Source organism: Silurus meridionalis, chromosome 7 (assembly GCF_014805685.1).
Source record: "Silurus meridionalis isolate SWU-2019-XX chromosome 7, ASM1480568v1, whole genome shotgun sequence".
NCBI classification, from domain to species: domain Eukaryota; kingdom Metazoa; phylum Chordata; class Actinopteri; order Siluriformes; family Siluridae; genus Silurus; species Silurus meridionalis.
Genome location: NC_060890.1, coordinates 19,108,142 through 19,123,843, shown reverse-complemented (window position 1 = coordinate 19,123,843; position 15,702 = coordinate 19,108,142). Strand labels below are relative to the sequence as shown.

Below are 15,702 nucleotides of genomic sequence, written 5' to 3'. Positions count from 1 at the left end.
AAATCAGACAGAAATTATGTTGTACACATTCCTCTAATATAAATCTATATAAATATGCAGTACCTGTTTTTAGAGTTGTGAAATGTCAAATTGATCACACAATATTTTGCACTAAACAAAAATGACAAAGTACCATGAGGTACTCATCATCAGGTCATCATCAAGCTTCACCCAAACAGCCTATACAGAAATTACTGACAATTCTGAAACCAAAATTATCCTGAATATTTTTTACTCCTAATTTGCATAAGTACTGTAGCAGCAGTGTTCTCACATGGTATGTCAGCCATTTAGCGAAATTTAAAATGGAGTACCCCCTGTAGCTGCACCCCTTCTGCAGGAGAACAGCAGCCTGTATCTGTCTATTAATAATACACATTCCATTGAGTTTCCCATTGTGAACACACTATTTAAAAAACATTTAAGTGTATTGAGTATGTTATCTATTATTAGTACTGCAATGCTAATGTGGTGTAACTGTACATATAAATGGCCAGTCCCTGACATACCCAACATTAGTAGCAGCCTACAGCGCCATTTGGAGGCAGGTGTCATTTTGCCAATTTGGAGCAGCTACAAATGTATATTGAGCTACAGCAAGAGCCAATTGCACCACTGCTGCCATCTTTTCACAGCTCCCACAAAGCAGATTACTGATAGACGAAGAGCTGTTACAGACAAGATTAGTAAGTGGAACCAATGCACAAGCATTGGCCTTTTCTGTTTGCCAACCCAAAACTCAGAGACACTCTCAAGGTGGCAGTGTGGAAACAAAATTGATGTACATCAGAGCATCAAGTGCAAAGCTATTTAGCTGCAAAGAGAAAGGCAGTAAAAAGCAGATGTGGCTTCCTAAGTAATTTGTCATGAGTTTGTAAAATGAAGACAAAAACTATATGCATATTCTCCAAAAACTTGTTGCAAGATAGTGAAGCTCGCCTAGGGCACCAAATGTACTGGGACTGGCAGTGATGATTCATTAAAGTTTTTTTTTTTTCTGGCTTGAAATAGAAAGCCTTTTTTTTCTAAAATTTGCATGAACATTTCACTGTAAAAAGGCTTTGATTTAAGAAGGAATGGAGGATGTCATATGAACTCCGGTGAAATACCGATATGTCAATAGTTCAGACCTCATGCATATTCAGAAGGTTCGGCTATTAACCTTTTCAGACATAGAATGTTACCCACCATCTTAAGAAGCTAACATGAACAAACTTTAATATAGCAATAATCTCTAGTTGTTAACACTTAATATATAATCTATGAACACTACAGGTTAACTTCTTTCTTTAGCACCATATTTTTTAACTGGAGTTAGGGTTTGATAATACATTATTGAGTGTGAGTAATTTAGTTAGAGCTGATATAATTACAATCCACTTTTTTTAGAGGTACTTTAAATATGGATAGCTATCAACCTGTTTGAATGCTCACTTTAATTATATGATTCACTTCAAATGCAAAAACAAACCATGCCGAATTGAAACAAATGGTTGTCCAAGTTTGGTGGAAAGTTAAAATTAAAACAAAGCTACATACAGTAGGTCTAACAAATAAACAAAACGCACTATATCGCTGAATGTTTTTAAGAACCTGACCATCAAATCTGTATATGGTTCAAAGGTTTGCCACAAGGTTGGTGTGGAAGCTTTTGAGTGACCATGAGCCATGACCTTCACCTAGCAGAACACTTTGAGATGATGTAGAAAACCAGCCACATGCCAAATGTCTTTCTCACCCAACATCAATGCCCTACATTAGTAATACTCTTATGGTTAAATCCTCATAGTCATCTTGCAGAAATAAAAATGTGTATGACAATAAGGTTTTCACATGCTGCACATTTGACTACATAGTGTATCGGTATTGTATCACTGGAATTTATCTGTTTCACAGATAACGCATACTCTGGCTACAAAACAATGAAAAAAAAAACACAACCTCTGTATTAGCTGGTTTATTTTATAGCTCTTGGTGTTTGGTGGATCAACTGTTGACTGTGTTAACTGGTTTTAAGTCTGTTCTGTTTTAATAATCTAGTTCATATGTAGTCAGGTGATAAATGTGAGGTTGTCAGCACATCGATGAACAGAACTTGTTCAGAGTCACTTTATAGGCTAATGATTGTCTGCATAAGCTTAGCAGAATATTCAAAACCTGGTCTGTTTGAATGCAATTAAATATTTTGACATAATGTGTGTACATACCCAAAAACGTAATACATTAATTTTAATTGAAGCAAGAATCCTCCTAGTTGGATGACATGCATTGTGTGTGTACCAGTGTACTTTTCATGACTTGTATATTTTATACCAAATTAAATCAGGACCCATTCAAAGGTCGCAAATGATTCCTGAAGAAAAAACATAGCATGGAAAGTCATAAATGTACATAATGAATGAACATTCTTCAGTGTTTTTCTCAGACAGAGGGGAGTTCATCACTATATTAGTTAAATGAATATTATATTGGGGTTGCAACTCTGTATGCATTTGTTAATCCGTTCACAGCGTATTATAAACACAAGCTGAACATGTGTAAACACTGTTGTGCAAGCAACAGTGGGAAGAAAATAGCTTGTTACCTGAACACTTGGCATTGGAAGTGGGCTGATGAGTGGCGGTAAGAAGGGATCACAGGAGATCTGCCAGCTGGTGACAGCACGCAGAGGAGGAGCGGGTCGGGCGGAGGTAAGGAGGGTCGCATGTGGAGTTGAGCTCAGAGCACACAGTCCTGCAGCACTTGGGATTGTCCATACCCAAGGAGGAGGCTCTGTGCTCAGTGGCCACACACGTTGCTGAGCCTTCACACGCCGAATGGGCATCATCCCTGCATCCTACAGCAGAGCTTTATGTGCTGGTACACAGGCAGGACAGGAGGGAAAGCAATGAGGAATGAATAAAGCAAGGAAGTCCAAGCCATGGCAGAAATTCAAATTATATATATTTGTGTGCGTTATTGTGTGTCTTAGAGGCCATTTTAGCCAAAATGCACTGCATTATTTAAACATAGATTAGTTCTTTGTATAGCATATTGTCTACATTTTAAGCATTTCCCATACAGGGAGTATCCTTAAAATTTACCCTGCAGAAATAGTTTGCTAAAACTCAAGATAAAGTCTTTATCAGAGAGTCTAGCCATTAAAACCTAAGAAAAAAAAGAAAATGCAAAAGTTCAAATGCCGAAGCAGAACCTACTTTTAATTTCTTAAGGCTGTTCCTCACTTAATATACACCTTCTGTATTACCTTTTTGTTGAGTATGAATCAGAGATGTTTTGAGTTTGCTTGCTATTAGGTTTGATTGCAAACTATAAGCAATGAAACAACAGGGATTAAAAAAACTGAAAGGAATGTTGGGATGGTGCTGAAAACAATCGTTACACTCTCATTCATTAGTCAGAAATACAGCAAGAGAAAAGGTAAACAAATATTTCTCACTGAAATACAAATAATAAATCAAGCATTACCTGGATGGATATGGTGATGAAATGACAAGGCAATTACAGAAATAATGTGTTTAAGCTATTTATTAAGCATAAGCTATCACATATTTGTTTTTTTGTGCTTCAGATTGGATCCTATTTCTGCTGCACTTCTGCACTTGTGTCAGCTGAGTAGAGCAGTTCACATCTAAAGGAAATACACTGCATATTTGATTGACTTCCTGCAGCTGAGTTGACTTGAGGTCAAATTTCCATCTTACTGTAATCAAACTGCCCTAGAGTTCACTTAAAAGCAAACCTACACCACCTCACTCAGATGGGTGTTCCATTCCACACTGTGTGTAATTAGTAGGTTCACACCTACCCAAACTATCTGCACTGAGAACATAATCACACCATGGTCTGATTCAAATTAACTAACTGCTGCATATGTTAAAGAGGCCATATAGAATCTTTATGATGGTTCATTTTTTTTTTTTGTTGGAACTGTGAAATCATTTGGTTTGTTCCTCTGGGTAAATCTTAATAGGCTCCATGGGAAACATTATACCACAAAATTTGCTGATTAAAGAGGATTTCATACAAAGTCTGTTTGATAAGCAAAGAAACTGAAAACATTATTTGGTCCATTCTGCAGCCTGGGAATAAGTAATGGTTGAGGGACCATGCACTAAAAGAGTCTTCAGGGAATGAAAAAAATGACCCACAAGGATCATTTCTAGCTTTATTTATAGTAAGAATGTGTAATGAGCTGAATTCACTAGCTCTTGATGGGTTCTAACCCCTTAAATATTTAGGCATGCAAATGTTCACTGGCAATCTTTAGAATTCTTGATTTGGTAGTCCTGATATCTCCAGACATTCTTATCATATTCTGACTAACAGAGATTTCAATCAGCGCTAGATTTCACCCAGGTACTGACTATCAAGTAAGAGATTTATTCACAATGTAACATCAACCGCTGATTTTCCTGTTTATTTCCCTGCAATATTTTGAAGAACAGAGGTTTTAGTCAGTGCTACATCGCCCCCAGGTACTGCCCATCAAGTGCAAGATTTATCCACAATGTAACTTTAACATCTGATTTCCCTGCTTGTTTCCCTGCAAACCCAATCCGATTAATTCAAGATTCCTCCAAAACAAAATCACCCTTTAATATGGCGTGTAAATAAATGTGTGCACATATAAACAGAAGCACACTTTTTTGCATCATGCTATGTAACGCATTATGAAAACTAGTGGTCGTCTGAGCAAACAACGTTCTGAATGCATTAATAGGTGCAGATCATTCCATAATTAATAAACTGCGCATCCTAATTGCGTTCCACAAGTTGTGCGCGTCTATAGTATCCAGTATCCAGCGGTGTTAAACGTTCAGGATTCCCAAACTCACCTGGGTAGGAGATGCGTAAATTCCCTTAGAGAGCTACACTTTATCACACCCACTCATTCCATCACTCTATGGTCACGCACATATTTGTGGGGAAATCGAGCACACTGAGTTCCCCCCCAAAAAACGCAGGTTAATATCCAGATGTTCAGAAGTCCCGATAAGACGGGAAAGCGCGGCATCCACGCACGAGCGCACAGAACGCGCAAGCAATATCAGTCCGCCCAGATCCAGAAGCTCGGTGGAGAAAAATGAGCTGCCTGTCACTGTGTTTCTGACTCAAGACAAAAAACACAACAAGCATCCGCTCCTATAAGTGAGAACGGCGCATATGAGGCATATTCAATCTCGCTCCGAATATAATCCGGGTCGTGGGAACTTTGCGCGTGACGTCCTGCGAGTGTGCACGGATTTCTCATGACGCGCATCAAAGTCTCTCTCTCTCTCTCTCTCTCTCTCTCTCTCTCTCTCTCTCTTTTACACACACACACACACACACACACACGCACGCACAAAAAACGCGCGAGTGAGAGAGTCTGTGAGATTTGCGCGTGCCAGCGCACAGATCATAGTAAAGCACATGAAAACCAAACCTCGTGACATACCTGCTCACTGTGCATCATCTGATTAGGAATGACCAAAACTATAATTTATGCTCCTTAGTTTTTCCCTTACATATATGTTTTCCTTCAATTCAGGATGCACGAGCAAATATCTATTATATCTATATGATACCTATATATATATAAAATCTATATTCATTTATAACCTGTCCATATTTATATACATCTATTGCATACCACCAGGGGGCACACAGTGTTTGGGCTGGTTTTCAGCCGACCTTATCCAAAAGCAAAAATGAGGGGAAAGATTTTAATAACTTCAATTGGAATAAAATAAACATAGTTGGGTTTTTGTTGTAGGTGGTGTGTGTGTGTGTGTTGTTTTGTATTTTAGAAACTGTTAATTGTTGGTTAAGTTCAATTTGAGTCACTTAAGAAAACTCAACAAGAAATGCTTAAACATTCAAATCATCATTTAAAGATGCTCAAAATGCCTGCATCTTTTTCTATAGTGCAGCTGTAAAACTAAATCAGTTGTTCCCTTAAGTCAGCAGGTTGTTTTTATGCTAGATGTTAACATAACATTTCAGTAAGAATTACATATACATTTACCTGCCCTCAGAAATATATAGAAACACCACAACAGCAGACAGTTCCCTTTCAGGAACTCGAGCTGCGTAGAAACGCTTTGGGAACACCCTACGTTGTCCACTCTCTGAATCACGTGTAAAATCCGGCTAATAGGCAAGCTGTGACATCATCGGCGGGTGACGTCACGCAAACCAGGAAGCTACAAAAAGGCGGAGCGATGGTAGCGGCATTAGCTTCTGTTGTTCAGGTAAGTGCTTTGTGTGTTAATCTGTGCAACATGGCAAAACAGATAGGCTTTGGCATGTGTGTCCCCCCTTGCCCCCAGTTCATTAGGGGAAGTGATACTCATGAGCTGTGTGTTGTTTGTTTGGGAGTGGAGCATGATCAATCGGCTCTCGAGAGAGACTATTGTCCATGCTGTAACCATTTGGCTATTCCCACTCTCTGCTCCCGGAGATCACTCTACTCAGGTCCCGATCTCACCGAGGCGAAGCGACGCCAAAGGTCGTGGGGCTCGCAGGCCGACCTAGCAGAAGGTATGGAGATGGATGAGTCCTCTCCAGCCCCCCTTGCCAGGCCGAGCTCCTACACCCCGGGGGAGATCTCCTGCTGAGGCAGGTCTTTCTCCCGGTGCACGTAGCAAGGAGCTCAGATTCTCTTCCTCCTAGGATCCTCTGCAGGCCTGCGGGCTCCTCACAGCCGGCACTGTTTAAGGAGCGCCTCGAGGTAGTGACGTGAGCCATGTCCAAGCTGGAGATAGCTTGGCCGGGTGAGAAGCAAAAGCAGCGTGTTCCCAGCAAAGTGAATGAGCGTTTCCTGCATCCCGCGTCACATCCTCCGCACCAGGGCCTACTGTTTTTTTCCCGACCTGCACACCGAGGTGTCCAGTTCTTGGGAGACCCCAAATACGGCCCGTTCTTACTCCCTGCATGGTTTGCTGAACACGGATATAATTTGGTTCCAACGACTGCAGGGCTCGAGAGGTTGGTTCCCCTGAGGGATTTCAAGGCAGCCCAGAAGGGCTACCGGATGTATCTTTATGGGTCCTGCATACGTTAAAGGTGAGCTACGCGATTCAGTTCAGGTCCCCTCCTCCCCCCTTCAACAGGATGTGTCCCACTGTGGTGGGACGCTGGCAGGCTCTGGTCCTAGAACAGGAAGTACACACCCTCCTAAGGAAAGGGGCCATTTAGGTGGTCCCCCTCCCCCCTTGGTCAGAGAGTCAGGCTACTACAGCCAGTACTTTGTGGTTCCGAAGAAGGGTGGCAGATCTAGGTCAACCTTGGATCTACGCTCCTTAAACTGCTCACTCGTGAGGCTCAGGTTCAGGATGCTTACCCTCAAGCAGGTGGTGTCACAGATCATGTCTGGGCACTGGTTTGTCACAAAAGATCTAAAGGATGCCTATTTCCACATAGCTGTCCTTTCTGCTCGCAGGAGGTTCCTGAGATTTGCTTTCAGGGGATTGGCTTACCAATATCGGGTCCTTCCCTTTGGCCTAGCACTCTTGCCCTGCATCTTCACAAAGTGCATGAATGCGCTACGGCTTCAGGGCACCCGCATTCTAAACTATATAGAAGATTGGTTGGTACTAGCTCGATCAGAGCTTCAGGCAGTCTGGCATTGAGATGTCGTTCTCGCCCATATGAAGGAGCTGGGGCTGAGACTGAACTCAGGGAAAAGTTTTCTGTTCTCCTTTCTCCGTTGCAGACCACCTTCTTGGGCGTTTTGTGGGACTCGACCGTGCTGCGGGCAGAATTGTCTCTCGTCCAGATCGCAGCCATTCTCACTGCAGTCGGGAGAGTGAGAGCCTTCCACTTGGCCTCCTCCATATGAGACCCCTCCAGTGGGGGCTCAGAGACAGAGAGTTCTGCCGAGGGGGAAGCCCACTCCGTACTATCAAGGATTTGAGGCTAGCTCTTTGAACCTTAGATATATGGAGGGAACACGCTTTCCTATCTCAAGGCCCCATCTTGGAAGCGCCTTGTCGTCATGTAATGCTAATGACAGACGCATCCCTCACAAGGTTGGGAGCGGTCATTCAGAGCGTGGACAACGTGGGGCGTTCCCAAAGCGTTTCGGCGCAGTGTCTTATTCCCTCAGGGAACTACGGTTACATCTGTAACCTAGAGATGTTCCTCAGCCTTAGCTACATTAATCAAGTGTATTATTAGTCTTATCTACATGTGTGCATTACTGTTTTTACTCCTATTCGCACAGTTAATAGTTTTGTTTGTACTTGTATGAATTTTGTACTTATTTCTGATGGTTTAATTTTGTAATATGTAGGACTAATTAATCAAGTAATTAATCAAATTTAAACACACTTCAGTTTAACAAAATGTTTATGGACATGTTTTCTTTTGTCCTGCAAGCTGCATGCTGTATCTGACCACACTCAAGCACTTTTCTTATCAGAGCAAACTTCAAATTCAACTGCTCAAAAAGCACTTTGTTTCATCTAATGAATAATTTTATGCATTTGTGATGTTTAGCGATGTTTACAACCATTCTCATACCTTTCTATAATTACTTGCACCTCTCTTGTGTCAACCACATTGCTGCCAAAATTTGTATAAACAGAGTCCCTATCTGTTTTGAAAGCATTTTATGTTCAGTCCAAATAATGTATTCATATTCGGTGCATCCCTCGTCTGCCTTAATGAATTCGCAATATCAGCTCAATCTGAGGACAATCTGGGGACCACTTTTAACTTCAAACTTGCAAAAAAACGCTCTTAGACTGTCTGATAATTTGACCTCAAGTACAAGCACAATGTCAGGGTTATTTAATATTTTTTAGCCACAGTTGTACTGTACAATTGGAATTGAAAGGGTTTGGTGACAACCTAATTACCTACATATCCAGCTAATTTGTTAAAAGGCAAGTTATAACACAAGCTCTCAGAATTGTTAGCTGAGTCAGCTACATCTTAGTTGTATTTAGCAATTCAGAGTTTAGGATCTTGAATGAAATCTTTAAAATTAATTAACACAAGAATAATGAATAATAATTAAACTGATTTTTTCCCCAGTGTTTACATCTAATATATAACAGAAGCAAACATGCAAGGTCTTAAACTAAACCTGCAGCAGAGGAGATTTCCTGCAACTTTTAGTAACATTTTATTTTAACCCTTGTCAAACATATAACATTTCATATAATCAAATTGATTTATTATCATGATCAAATGTCTATAGACAAAATTAGTTTATCAAGATCTCAAGGATCTGCTGATATCTCCGGAACCTGCTGATATTCCTGAAATGTTTAGGACAGTCTTTTTTGGGGGGAGTGTTGGGAACCAAAAATAACCTTAAATTAGAAAAAGGTCAGGTTACATGAACAGGATCATGACATTGCCATCAATCACATTTATCAATTCAATTTAATTTATTTTTATTAGTATAGTGATTTTAACAATAAATATTGTCTCAAAGCAGCTTTACACAGATAATGTGGTGATAAAAATTAATATGTTCTTTATAAGTGTAAGTTTGGCCCTGATGAGCGAGCCGTGGTGACTGTGGCAAGTAAAAACTCCCTGAGATGGTATGCCAAAAAAACGTTGGATGAACCAGACTCAAGAGGGAACCCGTCCTCATCTGAGTTGCACCGATTGCCCACTTATTACAAATAAACCATGTTGCAGGGTACAGTGATGGTGATCAGAAGCAAACTGTGGTCCTTTGTCAATGTAGCACACTGTTTTATTCACTACAGTCCGAAACCATCCTCAAAGCTTATGTTCTTAATCCATAATTTTATTGGGCCCCGGGGCATTGATGAGAAACCATCCCCAGCTGCACAGAGTGGCCTTCAATCGAAAAGAACACCATCCAGAGGCAGGCCTGGATGAAGAACATTATCACTGACACTCATACACGTTTCTCCAGAACATGTGAGTCATGAACTGCCCACTACAACCATCTGCATCTGCAGGGGGCAGTCATTTTGAGTCTGACTGATGAACTGATGATAACCAAGTCACACCAATTTGTGAGATCACAACAAGTAATTTATATATTTGATCAAGATCTGGTTGAATTGTGTCTTGTTTTTTTTCCCCCTCTGCTTTTACTACACATTCTCACTCCCAACTCGTCACATATGGACGCTTTCGACAGGATCCCTTGGGGCCACTTTTGATGCCCTTGGTACCCCTTTGGCGTCATTTTTCAACATGCAGAGTTAGGGATAAATTTAGTGAGAAGAGGTTAGGGTTAGTTGGGATTGAGAATGTGTTGCTGAACGCTGTTTCAAAGACGACATTTTGACAGTGAGTGAAATTTACAATCAAAAATCAGTTGGAGAGCTACAGTAGCTAATTATGACCTCGGGGCAGTCTCCTTAGCTAACACGTCAAATTTCAACACTGCAGGCTCCGGTTTAGAGTTCTGTAGAAGGCTATGGAAATTCCTGCACATTGAAAAATGACGCCAAAGTGGTCGCAGTCTGTGGGAATCCCCTCACGTAAAAAAATTATGCCAAAAGGGTACCCAGTGCATCAAAAAGTAACGCCAATGGGTCCTGACGAACGAGTCCATATGTGACGAGTTGGGAGTGAGAACATGTTCGCTTATAATAGTATATATTACTTACCGTAATTTCCGGACTATAAGCCTGAATTTGACAAATATATTTTTTTAAACATCAATAAGCCGCACCTGTCTATAAGCCGCAGGCATCGGGAGAAAAAACTTCGATGGAAGGAGAAAAACAGTGAACAATGACTTTCTTGGTAAGCTACTGTTTAGATACAAGCCGTTGTAACGCGTTGAGTCTGGGTCACGGGATAGCTCTCTAACTCCAGTTGCAACAGAAATCATATAAACACAGACAGGTTTCCAAAACTTGTGCTTTTTTATTTTTCTTGGCAACAGTGTTACGGGTTATTTAAAAAAACTTAGAAATGAGCTTCAGAAAATAATAAGGACATATTCCTCGGTCTTGCACACATGCAGTAATACCGGAAAAAATGCGGCGGCAGGCTATTCCCAAAATCCCGTTTTGCTCTTAAAGGAGCCACAACAAATTTCACCCTTGAAATTTTCATCAATGTCCTCAACCCGAATTTAAACTGTCTGTAATTTGACTACCTAGTGAAATAACTGTGACTTATTCTACACAAGCATAGAGGAATAATCAAGACTTTTCTATACCCATTATGACCACTGCTGACTCAACGTGTCTTCATTTCCAATTAGCACAAAGTAAAATGCCAAGTGCACAGCCCACACAATACATAGTCTTTGTGTACTACAAAAAGCTGACCCTGTGAATCGGGGATATAAAGGTTGTATTTTGAAATTTAATTTGCTCTATTTTTCTCTGCTGCTCCATTGTTTATTTACCTCAGTGAATATCCTCACCAAATATGCAGGTCATGTTCAAATTGCATCATGGTAGACCACCCTAGAGAGATCGTGGCTGTGAAAATAATTTTTGCCTTCATCTGAAGCCAGTTTTCACCATGCAGAGTATCACTAGAGTGAACATTCAGAAACTTACTAAAACACAATTCAAACCACTGATTAAGATCATTCTTGACAATAGAGTTCTAAACAGTACAAATTGTATCCATTCATTTACTATAGTCTATTTACAGGTTTTCTCAGTTGCTTTGGCGAATTTCTAAAATCATCCTTATTATTTGCAAACCACTAACGAAGTATTATTATGTTAAAAGCAACACACTTAAAAATTTAGTAGCAAATTTGCTCTCAAACAATTATTAAAAGAAAGATGCATACAGCATACATGCATACAGTATACATGCATACAATGATCCGCCATAACATTAGAAACACTGAAAGTTTATTAACTCATTAACAAATGGCACCTGTCAAGCGTTGTCATATTTGTTAGACATCAACTAACCAAAACAAATTTAAAGTTGGAGCAAGAAGAATCGGCAAAGGTAAGGCTGAAATTTGGCAAGGACCTCCAAAACTGACAGGTCTTTTAATGTGGTCCATTGTATTCAATGGTTGAGGCCTACCAAATGTGAAGTGTGATAGAGGCAGTGTGATGTTCTGGGAAATGTTCTGTTGAAAAACCTTGGGTCTTGGCATTCATGTGGATGCTACTTTGCCATGCACCACCTCCCTAAACATGCTGCCACACTATAAATGTGTTCAGGAATTGTTTGAGAACTATTGCTAAGAATTTGAGGTGTTGACTTGTCAGGGTGGTGAAAATAAACAGTGAGTCAGACGGTACAGAAAGTTAAACCGTTGTTAGTGTGAAAATGCTTTAAACTACATGAAACCATTTTTTACACTCAACTGCACACTGAGTCCACTGGGGAATTTTATTTTTGAATTTCTTGTTTCCCACCCTCTCATGATGCACCCTCTCATGATCCCACCCTCCTGGTGTTCTTTTAGACTAATGGATAAATAAAATGAAATTGCACTGTGATAGAGTATATGGACAGTGCTGTGCAAAAGAGCACATTCGGTGTCAAGGATTACAAGTCACCTGGCCAACTAACAGCCAAACCAGATTAATTTTCAAAATCTATTGAGGTTGAACATGGTGGTCCAGTACAGGTCATTATCAGCCTGGAAGAAAACTGACTGACATTCATCAGAAAAGCTCTGTTGATAAGATTGCACACTTTTCTCAGTTACGGAATCAACTATTTAAGATGTCCTGATGGGTTTTCACATGAAAACATAAAAATTCATACATCCTTAAATAATGTAATATTGTGTAAATTTTAAATGATTTAAACATACACCGACAAGGCATAACATTATTATCTTAGAACGTTATGACCATATAACATTGTGACTGGTGATTGAATAACATGATTATCTCTTCATCATGGTACCTGTTATTGGGTGGGATATATTAGGCAGCAAGTGAACATCTTCAAACCTGCAGCACTTGTGGGCTGTTCCTGGTCTGCAGTGGTCAGTATCTATCAAAAGTAGTCCAAAGAAGGAACAGTAGTGAACCATCGACAGGTTCAAGGCTCAGGCCAAGGCTCATTGATGCACGTGATGTGTGAAGGATGGTCCGTGTGGTCTGATCCAACAGGCGAGCTACTGTAGCTCAAATTGCTGATAAAATGAATGCTGTTAATGACTGTTTTGACAGCAAAAGGTGAACCAACCCAATATTAGTCAGGTGGTCATTATATTATGCCTGATCGGTGTATATTTACATTTATGGCATTTGACAGACACTCTTATCCAGAGAGACTTACAAATATATAATTTATTCATCTGAGCAGTTGACGGTTTAAGAGCCTTGCTCAAGGACCCAACAGTGGTAGCCTTTTAATTATGTCTAGGTACACTCTATGGACAAATGTATTTTTCACCTGACATATGTATATGTATATGTATATGTATATGTACTGTATGTATGCCATATTGTGTGCCTTTCCTGCATACAATTGTATAGGAGGTCTTTGAATTTGGTACGATAAAACTTGAACTTGGAAACACAGACCTGTTCCTGCATGGCAATGCCCCTGTGCACAAAGTGAGCTCCACAATGGTTTACATGGTTTGGAGATGAAGATCTTAAATGACCTGTTATGGAGTTCTGATCTCAACCCTAATGAACACCTTTGAGATGAATTAGAACACTGACTAAACCCCAGGCCTCCTCACCCTACATCAGTACCTGACTTTACTAACACACTTGTGGCTGATGAACACAAATGCCCACAAGCACACTCCAAAATCTAGTGGAACATGTTCCTAAATAAGTGGAAGAAATTATAAGAGCAAATTGGTACTAAATGTGCAATACGATGCTCAAAAAGCGCATACTATACTTATGACCACAAACTTTTGGCAATATAGAGTAACTATTAATTGTATTAATATAATTATTTGTGGCTGGGTGGATACTTTTTTGAAATTCTGATAAAGAACCAAATGGTCCTTATATACAGTAAGGAAAATAAGTATTTGAACACCCTGGTATTTTGCAAGTTCTCCCACTTAGAAATCATGGAGGGGTCTGAAATTGTCATCGTAGGTGCATGTCCACTGTGAGAGACATAATCTAAAAAAAAAAAATCAGAAATCACAATATATATATTTTTTAAACTATTTATTTGTATGATACAGCTGCAAATAAGTATTTGAACACCTGTCTATCAGCTAGAATTCTGACCCTCAAAGACATGCCTATCAATGTCCTCAACCCGAATTTAAACTGTCTGTAATTTGACTACCTGGTGAAATAACTGTGACTTATTCTACACAAGCATAGAGGAATAATCAAGACTTTTCTATACCCATTATGACCACTGCTGACTCAACGTGTCTTCATTTCCAATTAGCACAAAGTAAAATGCCAAGTGCACAGCCCACACAATACATAGTCTTTGTGTACTACAAAAAGCTGACCCTGTGAATCGGGGATATAAAGGTTGTATTTTGAAATTTAATTTGCTCTATTTTTCTCTGCTGCTCCATTGTTTATTTACCTCAGTGAATATCCTCACCAAATATGCAGGTCATGTTCAAATTGCATCATGGTAGACCACCCTAGAGAGATCGTGGCTGTGAAAATAATTTTTGCCTTCATCTGAAGCCAGTTTTCACCATGCAGAGTATCACTAGAGTGAACATTCAGAAACTTACTAAAAACACAATTCAAACCACTGATTAAGATCATTCTTGACAATAGAGTTCTAAACAGTACAAATTGTATCCATTCATTTACTATAGTCTATTTACAGGTTTTCTCAGTTGCTTTGGCGAATTTCTAAAATCATCCTTATTATTTGCAAACCAGTAAGTGCATTCTCAAAACAATGTGTAAAAACAGCACAAGTAAGTTTTTGTGTCAATTAACATGTCATTCCCATTAGATTGAAAAGTCCCTTTGTCATTGTTCACAAACTAAATTGTCAAAATGTTTAGGTATGGTGTCAGTATGATGCCGCACAGTTTCAGTATTTCTTCATATAAACTAGGTTTGGATTACACTGATTGAAACTGCACAATTTAGAATTTGTTCTGTTTGGCATGTATGAATTTCAGCAGCACAAATCTATTTATATGATTGTATATTTTATTTGCATTGATTGCAAGAGACTGGACAGGAATCACACTTTTACTATACTGTGATAGTGTCTGTTTGTTTCTTGGTTGTTCATCCATTTTAAGAAATTGTAATTCTGTGTTTTGCTCTGTTGCCAATTAAAGGTTCACAAGATTCACCTTTGAACTGTTTTAGAGAACCAGTTGATTATTGGTTGATCTGATGCCGTTCACTCGCTTTCATTAGTGACATCAAAAATCATCTGCACAATTCATCAATTCAAGTCACATTTACAAAAAACGTTTAATAGAAATTTTAGGTGACAGAAAATGACAACTGGTTTAACCATTTTGCATTCAATGACTTATGCAATGAACTGATGCCTAACTGTTTTTAGGGTTAAAATTATACAGGTGAAACCAATATAATATATTTTATTCAGTATGACATTAACAACTGATAATGTAGGAAACACAGACAATTATACACAATGGATTACAGTTTTTCTCAATTGCTTTGGAGCGTTTCTTAGATCAGAAATAAAATTCTCAAAACTACTTGTTCAACCTCCACATCATTTAGTCTTTTGTGCTGATCATAAGAACATTTCTTGTTGCTTTGATCAAACTGTGAATGCTTTGGTACATTCATTTAATTGATTGTGTATAATTGTCTGCTGTTTCCTACATTATCAGGT

At 39.3% G+C, this 15,702-nt stretch overlaps 1 protein-coding gene across 1 annotated transcript in view; it reads right to left on the bottom strand.

The window, feature by feature from the left end:
- The window catches only part of tcerg1l (transcription elongation regulator 1 like), a 104,551-nt gene extending 99,323 nt beyond the window's left edge, over window positions 1-5,228 (bottom strand). Inside the window, exons 1-2 of the mRNA XM_046853319.1 lie at window positions 4,839-5,228; window positions 2,585-2,856 (exon numbers count right to left, since the gene is read on the bottom strand). Of these exons, the coding sequence (XP_046709275.1) occupies window positions 2,585-2,827 (243 nt within the window). The 5' untranslated portion in view covers window positions 2,828-2,856; window positions 4,839-5,228. The remainder of the gene's footprint in view (window positions 1-2,584; window positions 2,857-4,838) is intronic.
- Window positions 5,229-15,702: the final 10,474 nt, after the last annotated feature.